This window comes from Pygocentrus nattereri, chromosome 28 (genome assembly GCF_015220715.1).
Source record: "Pygocentrus nattereri isolate fPygNat1 chromosome 28, fPygNat1.pri, whole genome shotgun sequence".
Lineage (NCBI taxonomy): Eukaryota > Metazoa > Chordata > Actinopteri > Characiformes > Serrasalmidae > Pygocentrus > Pygocentrus nattereri.
This window is the reverse complement of record NC_051238.1, coordinates 26,047,705-26,067,432: the sequence shown is the minus strand read 5'-3', so window position 1 is coordinate 26,067,432 and position 19,728 is coordinate 26,047,705. Positions and strand designations below refer to the sequence as shown.

At 41.0% G+C, this 19,728-nt stretch overlaps 1 protein-coding gene across 2 annotated transcripts; it reads right to left on the bottom strand.

Annotated features, from left to right (window-relative positions):
* Positions 1-1,705: 1,705 nt before the first annotated feature.
* Positions 1,706-19,199, bottom strand: dnmt3ba (DNA (cytosine-5-)-methyltransferase 3 beta, duplicate a). 2 transcript variants are annotated; one of them, XM_037535614.1, is made up of 26 exons: positions 19,144-19,199; positions 17,177-17,302; positions 16,842-16,987; positions 16,492-16,690; positions 13,478-15,237; positions 12,292-12,451; positions 11,207-11,275; positions 10,826-10,893; positions 10,470-10,601; positions 9,989-10,063; positions 9,406-9,555; positions 9,205-9,312; positions 7,809-7,944; positions 7,295-7,426; positions 7,126-7,170; positions 6,959-7,038; positions 6,752-6,864; positions 5,255-5,438; positions 4,885-4,969; positions 4,618-4,763; positions 4,055-4,145; positions 3,643-3,791; positions 3,065-3,150; positions 2,767-2,848; positions 2,550-2,668; positions 1,706-2,436 (listed from the first exon to the last, which is right to left on the bottom strand). In XM_037535614.1, the coding sequence occupies exons 2-26, from the start codon at positions 17,289-17,291 to the stop codon at positions 2,292-2,294; spliced, it is 4,575 nt and encodes a 1,524-aa protein (XP_037391511.1). In that variant the 5' UTR covers positions 17,292-17,302; positions 19,144-19,199; the 3' UTR covers positions 1,706-2,291. The 2 variants fall into 2 exon arrangements, with proteins under 2 accessions (XP_037391511.1, XP_037391512.1); XM_037535615.1 differs by having other exon boundaries at positions 2,767-2,836.
* Between the last annotated feature and the right edge of the window lie 529 nt (positions 19,200-19,728).

The window sequence follows — 19,728 nt, the reverse complement described above, 5'->3', positions numbered from 1 at the left end:
AAACCAAAAGATTTCAAATATAAAAGCCTAATGCTACTATTACCATAATTGATGTTCAATATAAGAACAGAGCACCAAACAAAATCATGAAAGACCCATTTTAACACAAAATACAAAAGGTATTCAAAGATTTCAGCTATACAAATATTGTATTTTGTTCCTTGATTTGTCAATAAAAACATGAAGTTCCTCTGTGGCCTTCTGACCTGCTGGTGCTAGGAGTCGAGCTCTAAGAGAATTGCTCAAGCGGTTAATACTGTACTAGGCTAAAACAGACATTTCACATAGCTAACATCTATGAGCGACTTTTCAGACTGGCACTTAAGAGGGGAGATTAAAAAACTCTGAGCTACAGTAAAACCTCATGCACTCTACAAGCATCTATACACATGCACTTTATTGATGGCCTTCAGTCCGTCTCCAGCACCTTACAGATAATCCTACAGTCACTGTATAGAAAATGTGATAACATGATGTAATCTATGACTTCACTAGTATGAAAAAACAGTTAAAACAATTTGATGTTATGAAATATTTTGAATTAAAATGAACACATGTTTATAAAAACACTGATAGACCTGGAGAATGAGAACAAACAGGATTCTGTTTACTGAATAAATACTAGTTATAAAACTACCACGTAAGAGCACCATACACTTTACAAACACTGCTGCACAGAGCAAATGCTGTTTTGTTAGCACCTCAACATGAACACCTGGGATACAACAAACTACTTTCATAAGACGACACTAAAAATGAAACGGAGAGGAATGGAGCCACAAGCTTTTTTGGCATTACTGAATGGACAGTCTGCTCAGCCTGCTCTAAATTATATTCTAGAGCTTTTTATTCTAGTAGTTTTCCACGCAAAACTACTGTCTGTCCTCTTGTAGGCACTTATGTCATTTTAAGGAGTCATTTTTTCCCCTCCATCCTATTTTCTGGAAGGTTCACAGTGTATTACTGCTGATACAGTAGAGCATCAGAAACTCAAAATAAAAGATGACACTCCCTTATGAATTATCGATTAGTTCTAGGGATGCACCGACATGGGAATATGAGGCAAGACTGATTCTTGCTGATATTCTTCATGTATATCTCTGCTAATGCCGATACTAATACATAAACATTTACAGAATGTAGAAATTGGAACTAGATCCACCTGGATTAGAATTAGCAACGGAAAAAATATAATGTTTATTTATGTAGGGCTACAGAAGCAGTCAAATTAATAATATGCAAGTATTTTAGTGTAGTAATGCGGCATTACAAAAAGATTCATGGTGGAATATATACATACATCCTCATATAATGGTTTGAAATAGTCAAATTTAAACCTCTGTTCGACGCTTTTTTTGGTGAAATATCTGCTGATACTGATATGGTTCCGATATTATCAGGCATACCCAGCAAGTTCTTTTTCTAGTCAAAAGTGTTTTGAGGCATTTTGATTTGAAACATGGGGATAAAAATATATCTACTGTAGAAATACAGTTTTTTACATTATTACACACTTAACATTGTCAGAAGAGACAGTGGTGGCTGTATAAAATTTCTAAAAGCCAGAAAAACACTTTCAAAATGAAAACATGATTAAAATGTTTAGAAATGAAAACATTAAATGAGTAATATGTTTGCATTTTAAGCATTTTATAGTGAGGTCCGTCACTATACAACACAATGAAAAAGCCTGTGTTTTTTCTTGGGGGGGGGGGGAGGGGGGGTTCAGTATTCAATTACGTATATTGTATAGGAAACGTCAAAAAATAAATTTAGACATGGAGAACAGGTGTTACTCAGAATCAGACGGTACGATGGACCACACAGGCTTACACATGCGTAAAACTTAGACTACAATTCTGACAAAAGTGTCAGTGTCAAAAGTTCCATTTATTAAAATTATAAATAGCTAAACAGTATTTCTCCAGACAATGAACCAGTCACAGAATATTGCTGAGGTAGTGGGTGGAGGTTCACTTGGCTCTCTCCAACTTAAAACCGTTATCAAAGCCATAACAAGCACATAAAGTAGATATACAGTAAAAAAGAAAGTGTCTGTGCATTCTGGAAGGCTTGATCACACATGGAGAACTGATCAAGTCACTTTCAAACACTAAAAACTGTAACAATTAAAACACCTTAATAATTCTGTGAGGTCATAGTCTGCAGAAACACCAATCAACCCTCTAAAAAGTAATGAATTTGAGAGAAATGGGGATAGCAGGGGTCTCCACTACTATTCCCCTAATGAATCTCAGTTTTGGTGCTACCATTGCATGGTGAAAGGATGTCTAGGACTCGCATTCGAAGTAATCCTTGAGAGGGGCGAAGAGGTGGCGGATCACAGGAACACTCCAGGAACGCCCCAGGAGCTTCTGCCTCTGCCCTCGGCCCATGTTATTCACATCAGTGTAATGCTTCGGGAAACCAAATATGCTGCAATAGAAATTAGCACAGCTAAAAGTCCATAATTCTCTGAATACAGCTTGAAGTAAGTTCTGAAAAGACCTTCAGCCAAATCTGTGTTGCTCTTTTTTGTTAATGCTTACCTTTCCATCTCGGTGCACCAAAGGTAATCCTCCTTCCCGTTCATGGATACAGGCAGAGGCCCCATCTTTCCTTGCTTAATGGAGTTGGACTTAGTTGTGATAGTTCGAACCTTATTAAACTGCAAAAACAGTGGAACAAATTGGCAGAGTAAGCCAACATGTGGCGTATACGCAGACTAAAACATGGTTGGTATGAATGCATTCCTTTCTTTCTGACCTTCGCCATTCGTCCGATTTCCAGGCAGTCCTGCAGCTCCAGCTTGTCCGTAAATGAGGTAGCCAGTGGTCTGTTGAGATATCTTTGAAACATTTGAATATAATCTTACATATTTCTTCATGCTACAATGACATGGCTTGGTGATGTCTTCACTATTAAAGGTATACGATGGGTCACTAACCACTAGCTAACTGATGTCACCCCACCGCCAAACTATTATGGCAATCTGTAGATAAATCCTAGATACAAATGCTGGCTCACTAGTGACCCCAGGTTGAAAAGGAATCTGTTATTTTACCTGTTCATTCCAGGTAGATTGCCCCAGAAGTAACGGGCTCTGTGGGCAGGACTCACTTTCACAGCGTCAATCAGGATGGGATTACACTAAAAGCACAGAGAGAACTAAAGTTTGGGCACCTCTGGTTAAATGACATGTATTGCTGATAATCTAAGTGAAACTAAGTTAACATATTCTCTGCAGAGAACATACTTGTGCACCTTCTAATGAACAATTACTGTTTGTTTGCTGAATTTAACATTTTTGAGGAAAAATAAAACCTGTGCAAAAATTACGGCAAATTTTATATTTTGTTTTTTTCCTCATTTATTAAACTCAGCAAATAAATAGAATTTGCAGAGAAATCCTGTATTTAAATGTGTAAACATCTTTTATTTTTGCAAAAGAACAAAACTTGTCATTTTAGTGGTGTATGTGAACTTTGGCATACAACTACAGGAAAAACAAACATAGTATAAGCATGAAAAAGTTTTTATGTCTAAGAAAAAGTAATGGAGCACATACAATCCTAGAGACAATGAAATATGTGAGAAAAACTGACACGTGAAAGTGAACAGAAGCGAAGGCTACATTCTAACCTCTAAGAAGCGACAGATGTCGGCTTTATCATGGGCACTCATGGCTACCACATTCTCAAAGAGCCAGAAAAATGGGCGGTCATCATCCTCTTTGGGCCTCATCATGGTAAGCATGCGATAGTACTCGAAAAACAGTCGACCCGTGCCCTCTGAGAGTGAAACGGGGAGAAAAGTGGGTAAGCAGATTGAATTATTAAGGTTAATGAGTTACAAGCTCTTATAATGAATATTAAATAAAGAAATCATGAACTCTTTTAAGACAGAGGACCCTTAACATAAACAACTCTGCTATGCGTCTCAAACTCGTTCTGTTAAAATATTTTAAAAATTATATATTGAAAATTTATTACACAGTATCCCACTTATAATGGATTATACTGAAGCATATATAAATAGGCAAATGCTGTTTTACCAAAAAGCCCTTTTCTGGCTGGATTCACCATAGACAGGTCATTACAGGGACTGCCACCAATCAGGAGGTCAAACGGGCCCCATTCAGCCAACTATAGCAGACAGAAGCAGGAGAAACATTAAGTTAAGTGACCGTTATTAGTCCCACAATGGGGAAATTTCACCTTTGCATTTAACCCATCTATGCAGTGGAACACTACATACACACTAGCGAGCACACACACATTAGGGGGCAGTGAGCACACTTGCCCGGAGCGGTGGGCAGCCCTATCCGCAGCACCCGGGGAGCATTTGGGGGTTGGGTGCCTTGCTCAAGGGCACTTCAGTCATGTACTGTCAGCTCAGGGGAGCAAACCGGCGACCTTCTGGTCACAGGTCTGGTTCCCTGACCTCCAGCCCACGACCACCAACACTTTGAGGGTTTTACAGTGTAATGCAGCATTTTCACTGTAACATCTGGATAAATATGCATAGTAATCATATTATTTGTATAACATGATAGTAAAATGCCACAGCAGTGTTTGAGATGAAGTCCAGACAGTAATTTCTGTTGCTTATACTCACATGTTTTCTGGTGATGGTGCGTACATCATTCACATATTCAATTCTTCCCTCATGCTTGATCATCCCCACAGCAATGGAGTCCTCACAGATCTCAGAAGCAATGTAGCGCTCCACTTTGAAGCCGAGGTCTTTCAGAACTAGGTAGCCTGACAAAGGAAACAAGTCATATTAGTCTGTCCCAGACAGCCTTTCACCTTCATTTTCATTTATTTTCAGATTCTCTACTTTTAACTCCTTCAGAGCACAACACTAAGCACACTGACTGACCTGTGGCAATCCCATCAAAGAGGGAGAGGACCCTGATGGGCCGACGTTGATGCGCAGGAATTGAAGGGTAAACTCTGTGTGGCTCCTAGATCATGGAGATAAATGGCAGTTATGATATTCCTATATTGCAAAATCAATGTTAATTATGTCAGTGGAAATGGACAAAAGAACAACGCTAAATGAAGGGTATAAGCTTCCATTTCTTGTTAGCTAGATTAGACTAGTAGTGGAAGAATAAAAAAGCAAACTGTGGACACCAAACTATCAGGACAGCGACCTCCCCTTTGGTTCTTTGGTCCTATCTCTCTATAATGGACAACATAAGCATTGGTAAGGCAGACTGCTTGCAATCAGGACATTTGTCACTCACAAATTCGAAGGCACTGTTATTGGCGAAAAACTCCTGCACACGCACACTCCAGTCTGGTCTGAGTTTCAGCACACCATACTTCTTAGGGGGCAGACAAACGTAGCAGCTCCACGGATCGACCTCCTTCAACTTGTCAAAGGTTTCTGGTCCAACCAGCATATTCAAACAGTCCTTACAGAAACACCTGAGAGGGACAGAATGTTGTTTCACTTTAACAGGTAGTTGATTAATACTGTATGTCATAGACACTTTTCTTTGAAGGCTTTAATTAAAAGGCCAATTACCTACATTTTTTACATAACAGTTTTATTGCTTTATGTACTAAAAATTACCATAATTATTTTTTCGACCATTTTCCAACCTGTCTGTCTTTGTTACTCTGCCTTTAAGACAGGTATATGTAAATGAGCTCTGTTCTAATTGGCTGGCCTATATTGTGCCTCATTCAAAAAACATTCCTTATAACTTCAGTGGGAGTGGGTAGAGCTGAACTGCTTTAAGCTAAATAGGTGGATATATGCAAATGAGTTGCTTCTCGTGGCACAGAAACAGTTCATTCACGACAGGCTGTTTTTGCAGCATAGTTTCCATATGGACTGTATTGGCTGGTGAGTGGATTAAGATTAAGTGACCCTTATTAGTCCCACAATGGGGAAATTTCACCTCTGCATTTAACCCATCCATGAAGTGAAGCACCACATACACACTAGTGAGCACACACACACTAGGGGGCAGTGAGCACACTTGCCCGGAGCGGTGGGCAGCCCAATCCGCAGCGCCCGGGGAGCAGTTGGGGGTTAGGTGTCTTGCTCAAGGACACCTCTGTCATGTGCTGTTGGCTCTGGGGATCGAACCGGCGACCTTCCAGTCACGAGGCTGGATCCCTAACCTCCAGCGCACGACTGCCCCGTGGGCATTTTGAAACTTTAACAATGTTTACATATTACTTCAAACTTTATTTTGAAAACGCAAGTGATATTTTGTTTTCCATGATATCGGCCCACTAATAAAAGAGAGATAATCCAATTTTTTTCAATTTCCAAACTTTTTAACTAATTTTCTCGACGATATAGTCATTGCCAATTCCACTTGTTAGCCTGGTAGCCTGTTGCCCTGGGAGGGTGAAGGCTAGAATGTACTTCCTCTGAGACATGTGAAGCAAACTGCCTCTAGTGCAACATCAGTGGACAGCAAATTGAGTGCTGTGAGGAGAGGGAAGGCCATCCAGAGAAAATAACTAACTATCCTCTTTTGGACTCCTAGTCATAGATGGCTGGGGCATCACTGGCATCCAACATTCCAGAATGTCCATGTTTTCTTAGGGTCACTGACTTGTACCATATTCCATTGTTGCCCCAGACATTTTCTGAGTTTACATACCAGGTCTGGAAATTACTTTTTTAAAATGTAGTTTCCAAAATGCATAGGAATCCAGAAAGAGACAGGGTATAAATATAAATATAAATATACAAGAAAAAGGATATAAATGTTTCTAACCTGCAGCAGCTGGTGTTGCCACAAAGAATGACCTCTAGCCCAGCACAGCACACAGTGCAGTAAGACTGGTATCCATCGTCATCATATCTGAAAAGCGTCTCTGTAAAGTTTTCCTACGTTGAATGACACACATATGAATTAATAACTCAAATATGTATTAAAACCAAACTGCTGTACGGTGTCATAGTAGTACCCAGGATAGTTTACCTTGCATCTGAAACAAAGGCTCCCTTCGAAAAGTGGATGAAAAATTTCAATGTTGGCATTTCCACAAGAAAGGCAGAAATCTGTAGAAGGAAACAGCATTTAAGATTACATACAAATAATCCAGGTTACAGAAAGGGTTGAACGCTGCAGCCACTACGTCAGCTTACCTTCAATCTTTTTGCCGTTGACTGTGACTTCACGGACCATTTGTTCTGTTGAGGAAAGTTTAAAGATAAGGTGAAGTAAAGATGTACAATCATGCTACAGCATTCTTTTGCAGAGAAGAAGCACTAATTGTTGTAAAAGTTCTTCTGTACATTAATTCACTTTTTATACCTCTGGTGTACTCCTGGGCAGTGGAGGCAGTGTTGGATGGTCTTCCCCTGTGAACATACTTTCTCTTGGCTGGAGGCTGATAATCAGACACAGATGAGTCTGAAGACTCAGTCTTTTGGCTGGCCAAAGAGTCTGAGAAAGAAAATGAGTGTTCAACCTTTACTATATCATTTCCCATGGTTTACAGGTTATGGACTGCATGCTGAAATAAAATGCTGTTCTGTGTGGTCCATCATGGAGCCTACATGTCAAATGCATTGACTGCACTCATGCATTTACAATATAATTGGCTTTTTACATTGCATTTAATGCAACTTCACTAACAGCTTTTTCTGAGGCCAACACAATAAAATGTTATAAGAGAAAACAACAAATGATTATTATATTCTTTCAGATTTAATTTTTATTACCATCTTTTTAAATAGTTACACAGTTAAATATACCAAAACAGTGATAAATTGGGTCACCAATATCATTATGGAAATTTTCATGCTGTGAAATCCATTATTCTTACCATAAGAGTCTGGTGGTGCAAAGCCTTCAGGGCCTGAGGGCTGAAAACCACCAAAAGCCCAGTCCAGCATGGCCTTCAACTCTTCCACTTTGTTTGCAGCTGAGGTAAAAGTCTTGGAGCAACGCTCACCTGCCAACTACATACAAAGAATGACACAACGCTCTTTTTACTCCGAGACTGGACGTGACACACACAAAAGCATAAGCCAGAACAGTTTTGAAAGAGTTGAGATTAATTGCAAAGAATTTCATGCTGAAGTAACAAGGTCTGTGTCTGCTAACCCTAGTCTGTTTGACTGAATAGCACAATATATTGCAACCATGTCTCCACATGACAAGTTTCTAAAAACAGAATGCAATGATGTGCAAATGATTTAAACCGTTATTTACTGGAAATAGTACAGAGACAACATATTAAATGTTGAAACTGAGAAATGTTTTCATTTTTCGAAAAAAAAAATATGCCCATTTTCAATTTGATGCCAGCAACACAACACAGAAAAGCTGGGATGGGGGCGTGTTTAACTCCTCTTCTTTTAATACTCTGTAAGTATTTGGCAACTGAGGAGACACTGCTGTAGTTTTGAAAGTGATATGTTTCCCCATCTAAGCTTCAAGTAGGGTTTCAGCTGCTCAACAGTTCTGGGTCTCTTTCGTCATATATTTAGTTTCATAATGTGCTAAATGTTTTCAGTGGGTGGCAGTTCTGAACTGCAGGCAGGCCAGTTTAGCACATGGACTCTTTGGTGCTATAATAGGTGCGGAATGTAGTTTGACATTGTCTTGCTTGCATCTCATCCATGCCATGTGCACTAATGCACCCCCATACAATCATGGATACTAGCATTTGAACTCTGTGCTGATTATAAACCAGACTGTGACTCTGTTTTTCAGCCCGGAGGACGAAACATCCGTGATTTCCAAAAAGAATTTAAAAGTTTGATTCACTGAACCACAGGACACTTTTCCACTTAGCCTCAATCCATCTCTTAATGAGCTTGGGACCAGAGAAGGTGGCAGTTTTTCTGGATTTGTCGCACTATTTGCAGGCACAGACTTTTATAGAGTAGTGAAGCCCTCCCCATCTTTATGTCTGAAAGACTCGGCTTCTGCGGGAAGCACTTTTTTTTTTTAGCATTACACAATTTTACCAATCTTTCGTTGCCACTTTTACTGATTTTTTAGTTTTTCAAACTGGGCAAATCATTTTCAAAAAACAAAGCAATTTCTAATTTCTGTGTATATTTCTAATGAAATATAGGATTTAAATTATTTGCTCATTATTTCACTCCATTTTTATTACATTTTACAGTGTCCCAACTTTTCGGAACTAGAGTCATACAACAATTAAGTTAATAAATAAAGTTTATATAACAATTTACTTTTTGTGCACTTACCTCAAGAGACTGGTAAACTGCATCTTTGTAAGTGGGCAGACTGGCATATGAGTTCTTGCAAAAGCACTCTGAAAATGCAGCAAAAGGCAAAAGCCTTTCTGTATAAATCTACAGAGAAGAAAAACACCTCAGTCAGTGCACAGTCGACGCTGGTATCTACAGGAGATAAAAGAAGAGCTGACTTCAGTACTGGATTTTTACCTCTGAGTACATGCCATCGCCAAACCATTCCACACGCCTCAAAGATGGGGGAGATGTCTTTGACTTCCAGGCCACAACCAGTCCTGGCCACCAGGAGAAACCCTTTACCTTCCCCCACACCAATTCTCCAATGCTAAAACCCTTCCTGTCCTGCAGGTGGAGAAAGAGAGTCAAGGGAACACATCAACAGGTCAGACAGTGGTGCAACTCTTCAACCAAGCTATTCCAGAAGACAGTACATTTGGAAATGTCTTCTGTTGTGCTTCAGACCCCCATCCCGAGTGGATGAATCTGACATCTTTGAACGTGCTGAAAAAGTCTCCAACGAGAACTCTCAGGTCAAAACTTGGTTAAAGACCTCCTTTCAAGCTTACATAATGCAAAACGTTCTTCAGGAAACCAAAAAGGGTTCTCCTCTAATGTCTCCCCAAAGCTCCTTTTCTGCCACCTTTCAAAATATGACTCTTTATATCTATAGAGCTTTGTGGACAAAAAGCATATTAAGCTCATTACCATCTGATCAATAATCTTCAACTGATCAGTGGTTCAAAAGAATGAGAATAAAAGAACTATGGAAAATTACCTGATACTTCTGGGTTCTTTTTGCAGACTTTGGACTTGGTGTCGAGATGTTAGATACAGACAAGTCTTTCTTCCCCTAGAACCAAAACACACTTAATTTATGTAATAAACATAAAATAGTGAAAGAATTTGGGGATAAAATCACATGTGAAACGTGTACACGAGAAACCAGCAGACATACACACAACATATAGACTCCTAGCCACAGCCCTGATGGTTCAAAGGCACTAAGTGAAGATCTTGGGTCAGAGAGCCACTTAAAAAGTCACTTGTCGACCAGAATGCTATGAACAATGAAGAAGTGTACAAGCAGAAAGCAAAAGGAAGATATGACGGAAAGGAAAAAGAAGGACAAAAAGGACAGAAGATGAAAACAAGGAGTCCTAATGCTTTGGGAGGGAGCACAACCACACAGAGCCAAAATTGCAGCCAGCCAACTGGACAGTAGCAAGATAGCATGGTAGACCTGGACAGGTACATACCACCTCTGCCTTCTTGTCCTTTTGGAGGTTCTGTGGTTTGTCCCAGGTGCCTGAGCCAGCCTGAAAGACAGTACGTGCCTGTGGCTTCTGGCGCAAACTGCTTTCCCAACCGTATATCCCCCTAATGGTGCCCTGAGGGACAACAGAAACACACACACCCTCGCTCAGGCGTTGCACCTCCCACAGCCGCAATAAGCAGCGGCAGAGCACCCAGGGAAAGGCAAGGAAAGGAAAAGACGCTAGCAGGAAAGATAGATAGATAGGAGGATTAAAAGCCACTGATGCAAATTAATGTGGGTAGATATACAGTCTGGACATTCTTTTATCTGATCTAAACTGAAAATATTGGTATTCACCTTTTGGGAGGGACTAGTCCAAACTACATCATCTTCAACAAAGACCATGCTGCCATCTTTGTTAATCTCTGTAAGACAAACAGAAAGACTGAATCACACTGATGGAAGTCCACGATATCCAAGGTCAACAAACCAATGATAACCCTCACTGATCTAAGGTATCTAAAGAGCATTTGATCATGCAGACATTCTCTATGAATGTCTATTATTTAATTTAACTGAACCAGTCTTCTTTAAATAATTATAGCAAATGCAAGCAGGGGTTTGAGGGGATTGGGGGCTAAGATGCTCAGCTTTGGGGAGGACAAACTGGGGTTTATCAGCATTTTCTGGTAGTTACTTGCTCTTGAATCACTAAAATTGAGCTTGTTCTGCTCACACCTGTCTTACTGGTTATCTTCTGCAGTCGCACCGTGCATGGCTTCACTGAGTCTGAAAGGTCAACCATCTCTGGAAAACAACATAATGTTTGTATCAATCCAGGTGGCTTCTAGGAGCATTTTGTTTACTTTCTCAAAGAGCATAGCAAGTAACTACACAGAGATGCAACAATTACAGTAGTGCTTTGTTTCTATGACCTGTGGAATGACCTCTCAGTCACCTTTTACAAAATGCAGGGATTTAATAAAAAAATTATATGCATACATATCTATATCTATCTATCTATCTATCTATATACATATATATATATAGCGGAATGTGTTAAGACTTTCTTTATCTTACTGCATTTGTAACTCGAGACAAAAAGGGTTCCATTTTCCTGTAATGCTATTCCAGGTTGATTTAGTCCTAATTTCGACTTTTTATAAATGTTTATGTATCAGCATTAGCAAATATGTACAAAAATTCCGATTTTGGCACTGAATTCCCATAAAGGTGCATCCCTTTAAAAACGGTTAAACACTGTTAACTGCAAGTGTACTATTCAGTTATAAGTGTCAAAATATATGCAGACATTGTCAGTAATTTCTACATATTTAGAAATTACTATGGAACTAATGAGTTATAAGAGTGAGGAAGGGAAGTCTGGGCCTGTATACTGACTCTTGCAGTTTAAGGCACTTAAACATGAATAAAAAACTGCCTTTAAAGCGATTTCTTAGATTTTTCCTGAGAATCTATCACACCAAAAAAATAGCAATGCTACAAGCTACAGAAGTGACACATAAGCCCTTTCAAAGAACTTTGGAATATGAGACCTGCACGTTCTAACCACACATCAATGGTTTCATGTCAGTAAAACAAAACATGCAGGCTGTGTAAAATGGCATATAACAATGACTGTAAAACATCAGTTGCATGGATGAGCTGCAACTAATGGCACCAAAAGATGTCAAAACTTCTCAAATCCAGCTTGTCTGCACTAAAAAAAGGTAGATAATGAGTTTCCATCACTCAATTACAAGCCAATCCATCTTATCAAAACATATTATGTCCAAGTAACTAGATTTACTCCGTGTACTTACTTGTTGCCTTCTTCCTTCTGCCATTTCTGGCAGGTGACAGCTTAGATCTGGCAAGTTCTGAGGATGTATCATCATTGGTAGAGTCCAGCACTTTGGTGTTATCAGAGTCACTTTCAGCCAGGCTGTCATTCAACTGATCCACGCGTCCATTCTTCACTGCCTATGTGTTCATGGGTGACATTCACACAAACAGGTTTCAGTTCCAGGATAAATGTTCTTGTTTTTCTCATTCTAGTCAGCATCCCTTGTTGCAAGAGTACTCTCCAAGACCCCCACATTATATTCATTTTCACATTGTTATTACTACATTATAATTTCCATTATGTTTATGCTACTAGCCAAATGCTATTAACATTCCATTCATGCTATAAACAAAATAAATTCAGATTATTGACCACATCCAATATCTATTTTGTTTGTAAAGCAAAGCATTAATGAGAAACATAGACCACCCTTTGTATAATCTCCAGTTAAAACAGCCATTAAGTATGAGTTCATTTTTAAGGAGATACAGAGAAAAACAGACTCCAACATTTTTAAGAGAAAAATCAAGTTCCACTCGCTTCAGATCTGAATGACGGACAACTCAACACTATGGGTCTGAAAGAACGCGGACCTGTCAAGAAGCCCTTACTGAGAAAAGGGTATAAACATAAAAGAATTGCAAATGAAATAATTAAGTTGTTGGCGTTCTTAAAACTGTGAACTAGCCACCCCACAGCCCAGACCTCAACATCACTACATGTGTTTGGGGTTACCTGAACAGTGAAAAGCAGAAAACACAAGCAGTGTCTAAGAACTTTCAAATGGCTGAAAAATATCGCTGCAGATTTCTTTGACAAACAAAAAGTAAGTCTCCTAAAAAGTATGGAAGCTGTAATAAAAACAAAGGGCGGACACACTAATACTCAAAAAATCTGAGATTGTATTTAATTGAAGGAATTTTCTGGATAAATGTCTGATTTTTTCCTGGTGCTAAAAAATGAATAACTTTTACTTGATGGTTGTTTTGACTGGAAATAGCATTGTGCTTCTTTAATATAGTGATAGAACACACAGCAGCAGGTGGAAAGCTTCATTTCCACATGATGATCTGTTTTTATCATGAAATTTAATAAATTTAGGGTAGTATATGACTTTTGTACAGTGCTGTATATTTACAATTCGAATTCATGCTTCTGCACACCTGAGCAAAGACTTTCTCCGCTTCAAGAGGTGGACAGGGTAATGCCAAAAGACTAAGCATAAGTTTCCTGAAGGCAGAGTCTTGCCCAGTGGTCCTAAGGACAGAGCTCCAATGTTGCTCTAAGGAAGGGCTAAGTAACCTATTGGAGGTGACTTCAGGGTGTCCATTTGCTCCATTCTTCTCACCATCTCCTTCTTCAACAAGCTGGTACTCAAGGAACTCATCTCGCAGCTGTGCAGATGCCTCTGGGGTGGCAGAAAGGCCAAACTGGACACCAAGGTCTACAACGGCCTTCCCTGTGACCTTCAGCCTTCCCTCTGGGCTAAGAAGCTGGGACATACTTCTCAGAATACCATCGCTCAAGGGGAGTCCATCAGCTACACAGGTTGTAAGTGCCTTATAGAAGGCCATACAGTCATCCTGAAAGGCCTTCAGGGAATCAGCCAGTTCAACTTCCTTTTCAGACAGAAAATCCTCCACGGCTGGCCCGCCCAAGCTGAGCTCAGAGCTAGGAAGATATAACTTTTGGTTGTCAAGAATGGCTGGATCTCTTTCTTTCAGGAAACGTACAACAGCCTGAGGACGGAGAAAATTAGAGGCATAGGAGCGAAGGAGACCACTGGCTTCTCGCAGAATCTGCACAAGGTCCGCACGAGCAGAACCTTCACGGCTTTCCAGACGATCATTAAATGCATTTAGTGGTCTGAGGCCAAGGTCCAGGAACATAAAGGTGACCCTGAGTTTGGGGTTTTCAAGTTGAGAACAGAGGAGTTTAGCTTTGTTGTCATTCTCACTGCATAAAGTGAAGTGTGAGATCAAGTCCTTCCACATTTCAAGCATCCTGTGGATGAGAATGCAAAAATTCTTGCAGTTGCTGGTGAGGGAATGGACTGAGCTGTCAAGGCCACCAACACCTGCAAAAAGCCCTTTGAGATTGTCATTTTTAGTACAGCAACTGGAGTAGTGTTCATAAATGTTACCGATCAGGTCTTGTACTTCACCGGACAGGGCCATTACTCCAGAATGGCAAGCTGAGTTGGCCAAGTCATAAAGGCCACCTAGAGCCACCACTTTTGGGTTAAGTTCCTTCAGCTTTGCAGCAACCTTGGCAGATGTCTCATCTCGGTCATCGACATAAAAAGCTGCCATGTTGCTCAAGGTTATGTCAAATCTTTCCAAGGTATCAACCAAAGACTTTGCAATAGAGTCATCTGAGTCTACACACTGGAAAACATCCAGGATTCGTATGCGGTACTTTGCAGCCTTTTCGTCAAAAAAACCTAGCAGCACTACACAGGCAGAATTCCCTTCCTCGCTTTCTTCACCTAGCACCACCCGTCCATAAAGGTAAACACAGTAAGGGATCTGCTTGGCAGCAGAGGAAATGTCTTCTGGGTACTGTAGTCCAAGAACACGCCTGGCAGTATGCAGAGAGACCTTGTTAGCCTGAGCAGGCAGACAGTGGTTTTTAATGAAGCGTAGCATGAGTTCACTGCAGGTGAATGAATCGACCTGCTTGCCATTTGATGATGGCTTTTTTGCAGCTGTCCTGTGCTTTCTACCCTGCTGGTGATGTTTTAAGTCAAGCGATCCTGAGTCAAGCACATTAACATTTACATCACAGACTGTGCAGTATGCATAGGTATCTCCTAGAGCGCTGGGCTTGACCCATTTGAAGTTTTCTTGCCACTGGGGGTCATAAGTGTTATTCTTCTTTTCATGAAGATCCAGATCCGACTCAGAGTCCTCCTTCCCCTTCCCTGAGCGAAAAACAGAAATGATTAATTACAAACTCTTTTCTTTACCCAATAGAAAACTATAATCCAAATGAGTAAGTTCAATAAAGAAAGCCAAAGGACATTTCACAGGATTTTCAAACAGAGCAGTGGGTCCCAAACCTAGTCCTGAAGTACCCCCAGCCCTGCACACTTTAGTGGTATGACACATCTGACTGATCTGCTAATTACATGGAAATTCCACCTTTTTTTTCCCTTTCGTTTTTTTCAGAATTCAACCACTGAGATGCAAACAAAGCCATTCAGAGTGTGAAACGGTACGTTGTAAACTGATGATAAGATCATAAAATTACTGACTCCTACTTCTTTACAGTGGTGGTGATTGGATGCAAATATATTTTATTAACTATCCATAATGACCAGTGAACCTACATGTGTCGTCTGTTTTTTATGGAATGTTTATAATAGTATCCTATATCTGGCGCTAATTATTAAGATTTCTGGCAGTGGCCATGCCTGTAAATCTCCACTATGAATGTAAAAATATGGTTCAGGCCACAAACATATTGCTAAACTATATAAAACAATACATTGGGAATCATGTAACATACTTGTAATCTTTTCATGTGAAACTTTCCGTGATTCCGAGTTTTCCTAGAGCGTCACATTTCATAGTAAAGCACTCAGAATTACTTTTTCATCTTAATGACTGAACCATATATAAAAAAAATAGACAAAGATTTATGGAACACCCCTTTAAGAATTTAAAGGCAGCACAAAAATGTAATGCTCTCTGAATGAGCTTGTGCACTTGCTTAGGAAAACTAAAACATCCAACAATAAAGGCAGTTCATGCTTCTTTAATATAGTGATAGAAAACATGGGAGCAGGCAGAAAGCTCTCCTTCCTCCTGCTGATCTGTTTTATTATGCTTAACTGAAGTTCAAATGTATGACCAGCAAGATCTTTGGTTTGATGGGGTTAATAATCTTCCTGGAAGTGGGAAGATGAAGTGAGTGCGTTTCAACACGAAAACACTAAAATGAATCGCTGCCATATCAAAACCTTCTGCCTCCATTTTTTCAAGTATTATTTTTCTACATCATTTGAGCACAGGAACCGTTCTCGGCATTGTCTGAATATTTCATGGTGAAGGCACCAAGAGAAATGATACAAAAAGACTTTCTGAATGGTCTTGTTGCATTAACCTACATTAAAAGCTAATAATAATAATCATTATGCTTTCTCCTGTAAAATAATTTAAAAAAAGAGTCTTACCAGCATTATTGATATTTCTCAGGACCTTTGAGCTCTGAGGAGAATTAAGACTTGCGGTTGCAATCTCCTGACCATTGCGTGCCTCCACTGGGTTATAGACCTGCCCATTCAAGTTAGCTTGGAAGAATTTTCTAAACCACTTCAGAAAGGTGAAGTTAGCACTGAATTTCCCCTTGGTGAGCTCTTCCACTGGAACAGACTGTAATAAGAAGCAGTTCGTCAGAAACACTGCAAAAGCACATAAGAAAACTTTTGACGTGTATCTCTAGGCCATTTTGCAGTTCTCTATCACTCAACTTTAATGTGTAATAAATTAGGGTCAAATGGTAAAATAATATGTTAAGTCTCACTTTTGTGACGCCTATTTTCCTGAAGCCTGCTTGTAGAAGATTGTAGTTCTGGAGAAAATCTGCCTTGTCCTGGGACTGAAACTTTACTTTGCTCATGGTGACGGACCCCGGAAAGAGCCAGTCCATCAACTGACAAAAGCACGCCCCTGCAGAGAAACACGCAGCCTTAAGTACGTTGACTATGAACTTATATCCACTTACTTATTATTCCATTCATACAGTATGCATAGTTATAGCTGTTATTGATTATTTTTCCATGTGTGGCTTAGTAGTGCCGTTAAGCAGACATTAAGAGTAAGAGAGTATAAATGCAGTAAGAGAGACCAATGCAGTACCTGAACACAGCTGTTCCACTTGTGTGAATTCAGTTTGGAGCATGTCGTTAAGCCAGGAAAGAACCTCATAGCGGCTCCACTTGTCTTCTGGGCCCAGATCCACATTTTTTGCCATTTTCTAGTTTCCTGCAAGAAATAAACACTAGCCCATTATCACTCACACAGAAACAAATCTCTGCAAATCCCCTGTATGGGAATGCTAGGGAGCTGCCGATATCCAATATTTTCCATGTACCTATCTGCAAATGCTGATGATCATGTTAATGCAGAAATATTTATGAAACCTAGAATTTGGCGAGAGAGCTACAGATGCATATAAACGGCATAAATTTTCTTTGAACAGAAACCTGCAGATACTACTACGATTCCACTGTTAATGAGCATCTTAGTGATTTGAGCACATCATATCCATCATAATTACCCACAGAATATTTAATGCAGAAGATCAGTTGTAATTATACGTTTATTACATTGTATTAAGCAATGTGACAGACGCTTGTCAGAACACCCATGGAGTTACACTTACGCACCAGTTTCTTCGAGTGTTCTTTAGTGAAGACAACACACCTATATGGAGTCATGAACCACCGGCGTGCTTAAATGGTCGACTGCATGGGGAAGCTATGCTTCAGAACATGGTTCTAAACAGAACCTTTAAAAACAGTTTGATGGAGCACCAAAAGGGGTTCTTCTACTGTTACATGCATGACACTGTGACAATAGTAGAACCCTTTTTGGTGCTATGTAGAACTATTTACAACACATTCTCCATCAGTCTGGAGAACTATTTCACCATTTAATATAAAGCAGCATTCAAGTGTGAGAGTGCCTGGTTCTGGATAGAACCACTGTCTTTACTAAAGAACCCTTGAAGAAGCATCTTTTTAAAGAGTGAATGCACAAAGGGGTTGATTTACCTCTGCTTGGCTGCACTTTTGCAAACCAAACACAGCGTTACAAGTCAACAAATCCCCAATAACGGCTTTGTGCCTGTGCACGCGCGCGTTTGTCACAGTGCAAGGAATTATCTCTTTAGAATAACCACCAAAGCGGCCTGCGCCTCGGTCTCGAGGTGTGATCAACTGTTCCTGTGCGTCTGAAACGTTTGAGAACTTTTTTTTTACATGCACATCACTGACACACAGCTCCAAGCACGTGGGAGAAATAAAAAAGGGTTAAAAGAGGGAAAAGGGCTTCCTCCTTCCTCCGTCAGTTCCGACGCGCTCTGCTCCGTAACGTCTCTCCTCCCCCTCTCGGGGAACAGTGAGCAGCCCGAGAGGGAAAAAATCTCGCGGGTCAGATTTTGCCGCGAATATTCCTCTCTCTGATAGGAGGTTTCACTTTGACACACTCGGACGGCGTTTTTCCCTTTGAGCCGCAGCCGACAGATCGGGCACGCCACCCGAACGGACGCGCCGAGCCCACGAGATAAACAACAAAACAGCCGATCCGGGACACGCCGGCTTTCTGCAGCACAGCAGACCTCAAACCCTGCCGGACTTAAACACTGCGGTCAGCCGTCCAGTCGGCCAGCCTGTCCGAGTACCGCGTAAAGAGCCTGATCGCTGCGTGCGAGGTTCAGATGAAGGCTGACATGAATCACGACCTAAGTCGCTTTGTTTCGCTGTTAAAGCGAGAGGCTAAGACGCGGTCAGTCCGTCCGTCCGTCCGTCTTTCTTTATGAGCTTTTAGCGCGTTCACGGAGAAAAAGATCAAACAAAACAAACAAAAAAACTTCTCCGTGCGGACGCCGCTGTTTCCCCCGCGTCCAGACAGGTTGACTGCCTTTGTGTCAGAAGTGTCTCTTTGTGTCTTTCACGCTCGCCAACCTGGCCTTGACGTCTGCGCGCGAGAGAGCGGAGCCGCAGACCGACGGCGGCGTTTACGCGCTCCCGCTTTCGCTACGACAACGAACAACACGATGAAAGTCGTAAATGCAGGCGGCTGCGCGTTTAAACCGGACCTACCTCCGCTGTCCCTCGCTCCCGCAGGCCACCAGGCTCTAGTCTATAAAGTCTCCAATACACCACCGCTCCCCAAAAGACCCCCCCCCCAACTTATCCATTTTGCTCAGTGCGATTGGTCTGGACATGCGAGAGGGGCGGCGCTGTCCGTTCCGGCGAACAGGACTGGCCGAGGAACTCGAGGGGGGCGGGGTCCGTTTGCGCACTAACCTAGACCAGGTTTAGGTTAGTTTTACCCGACTAACGAGGCCAGGAGCGCGCAGGCGCTTCGTGGCTTTGTTGGGTCCCGTCGGCTGGAGCTCTCAGCCCGCCAGGCGTCCGCTAGTCGCAGTACGCGAGCAGTCAACCGGAGAACTGGTGACCACAGGAAAACAGCAGGAATAAGCCCCGATATTTATCTCGGGCGAAGCGGTTGAGCCAAGTTGGATGAAAAGTGCAAAATAAAGAAAACTTCCTACAACAAAACCCCGCGACCTCACCAGCCTGAGCACTTTGGTCGGGAATGTTTATGAAATTTAGTTTTAGTTTTATTCATGAAAGAACCGACTGGGCTCGGGGTCGCACGACGTCCCACTCAATATAACAAGC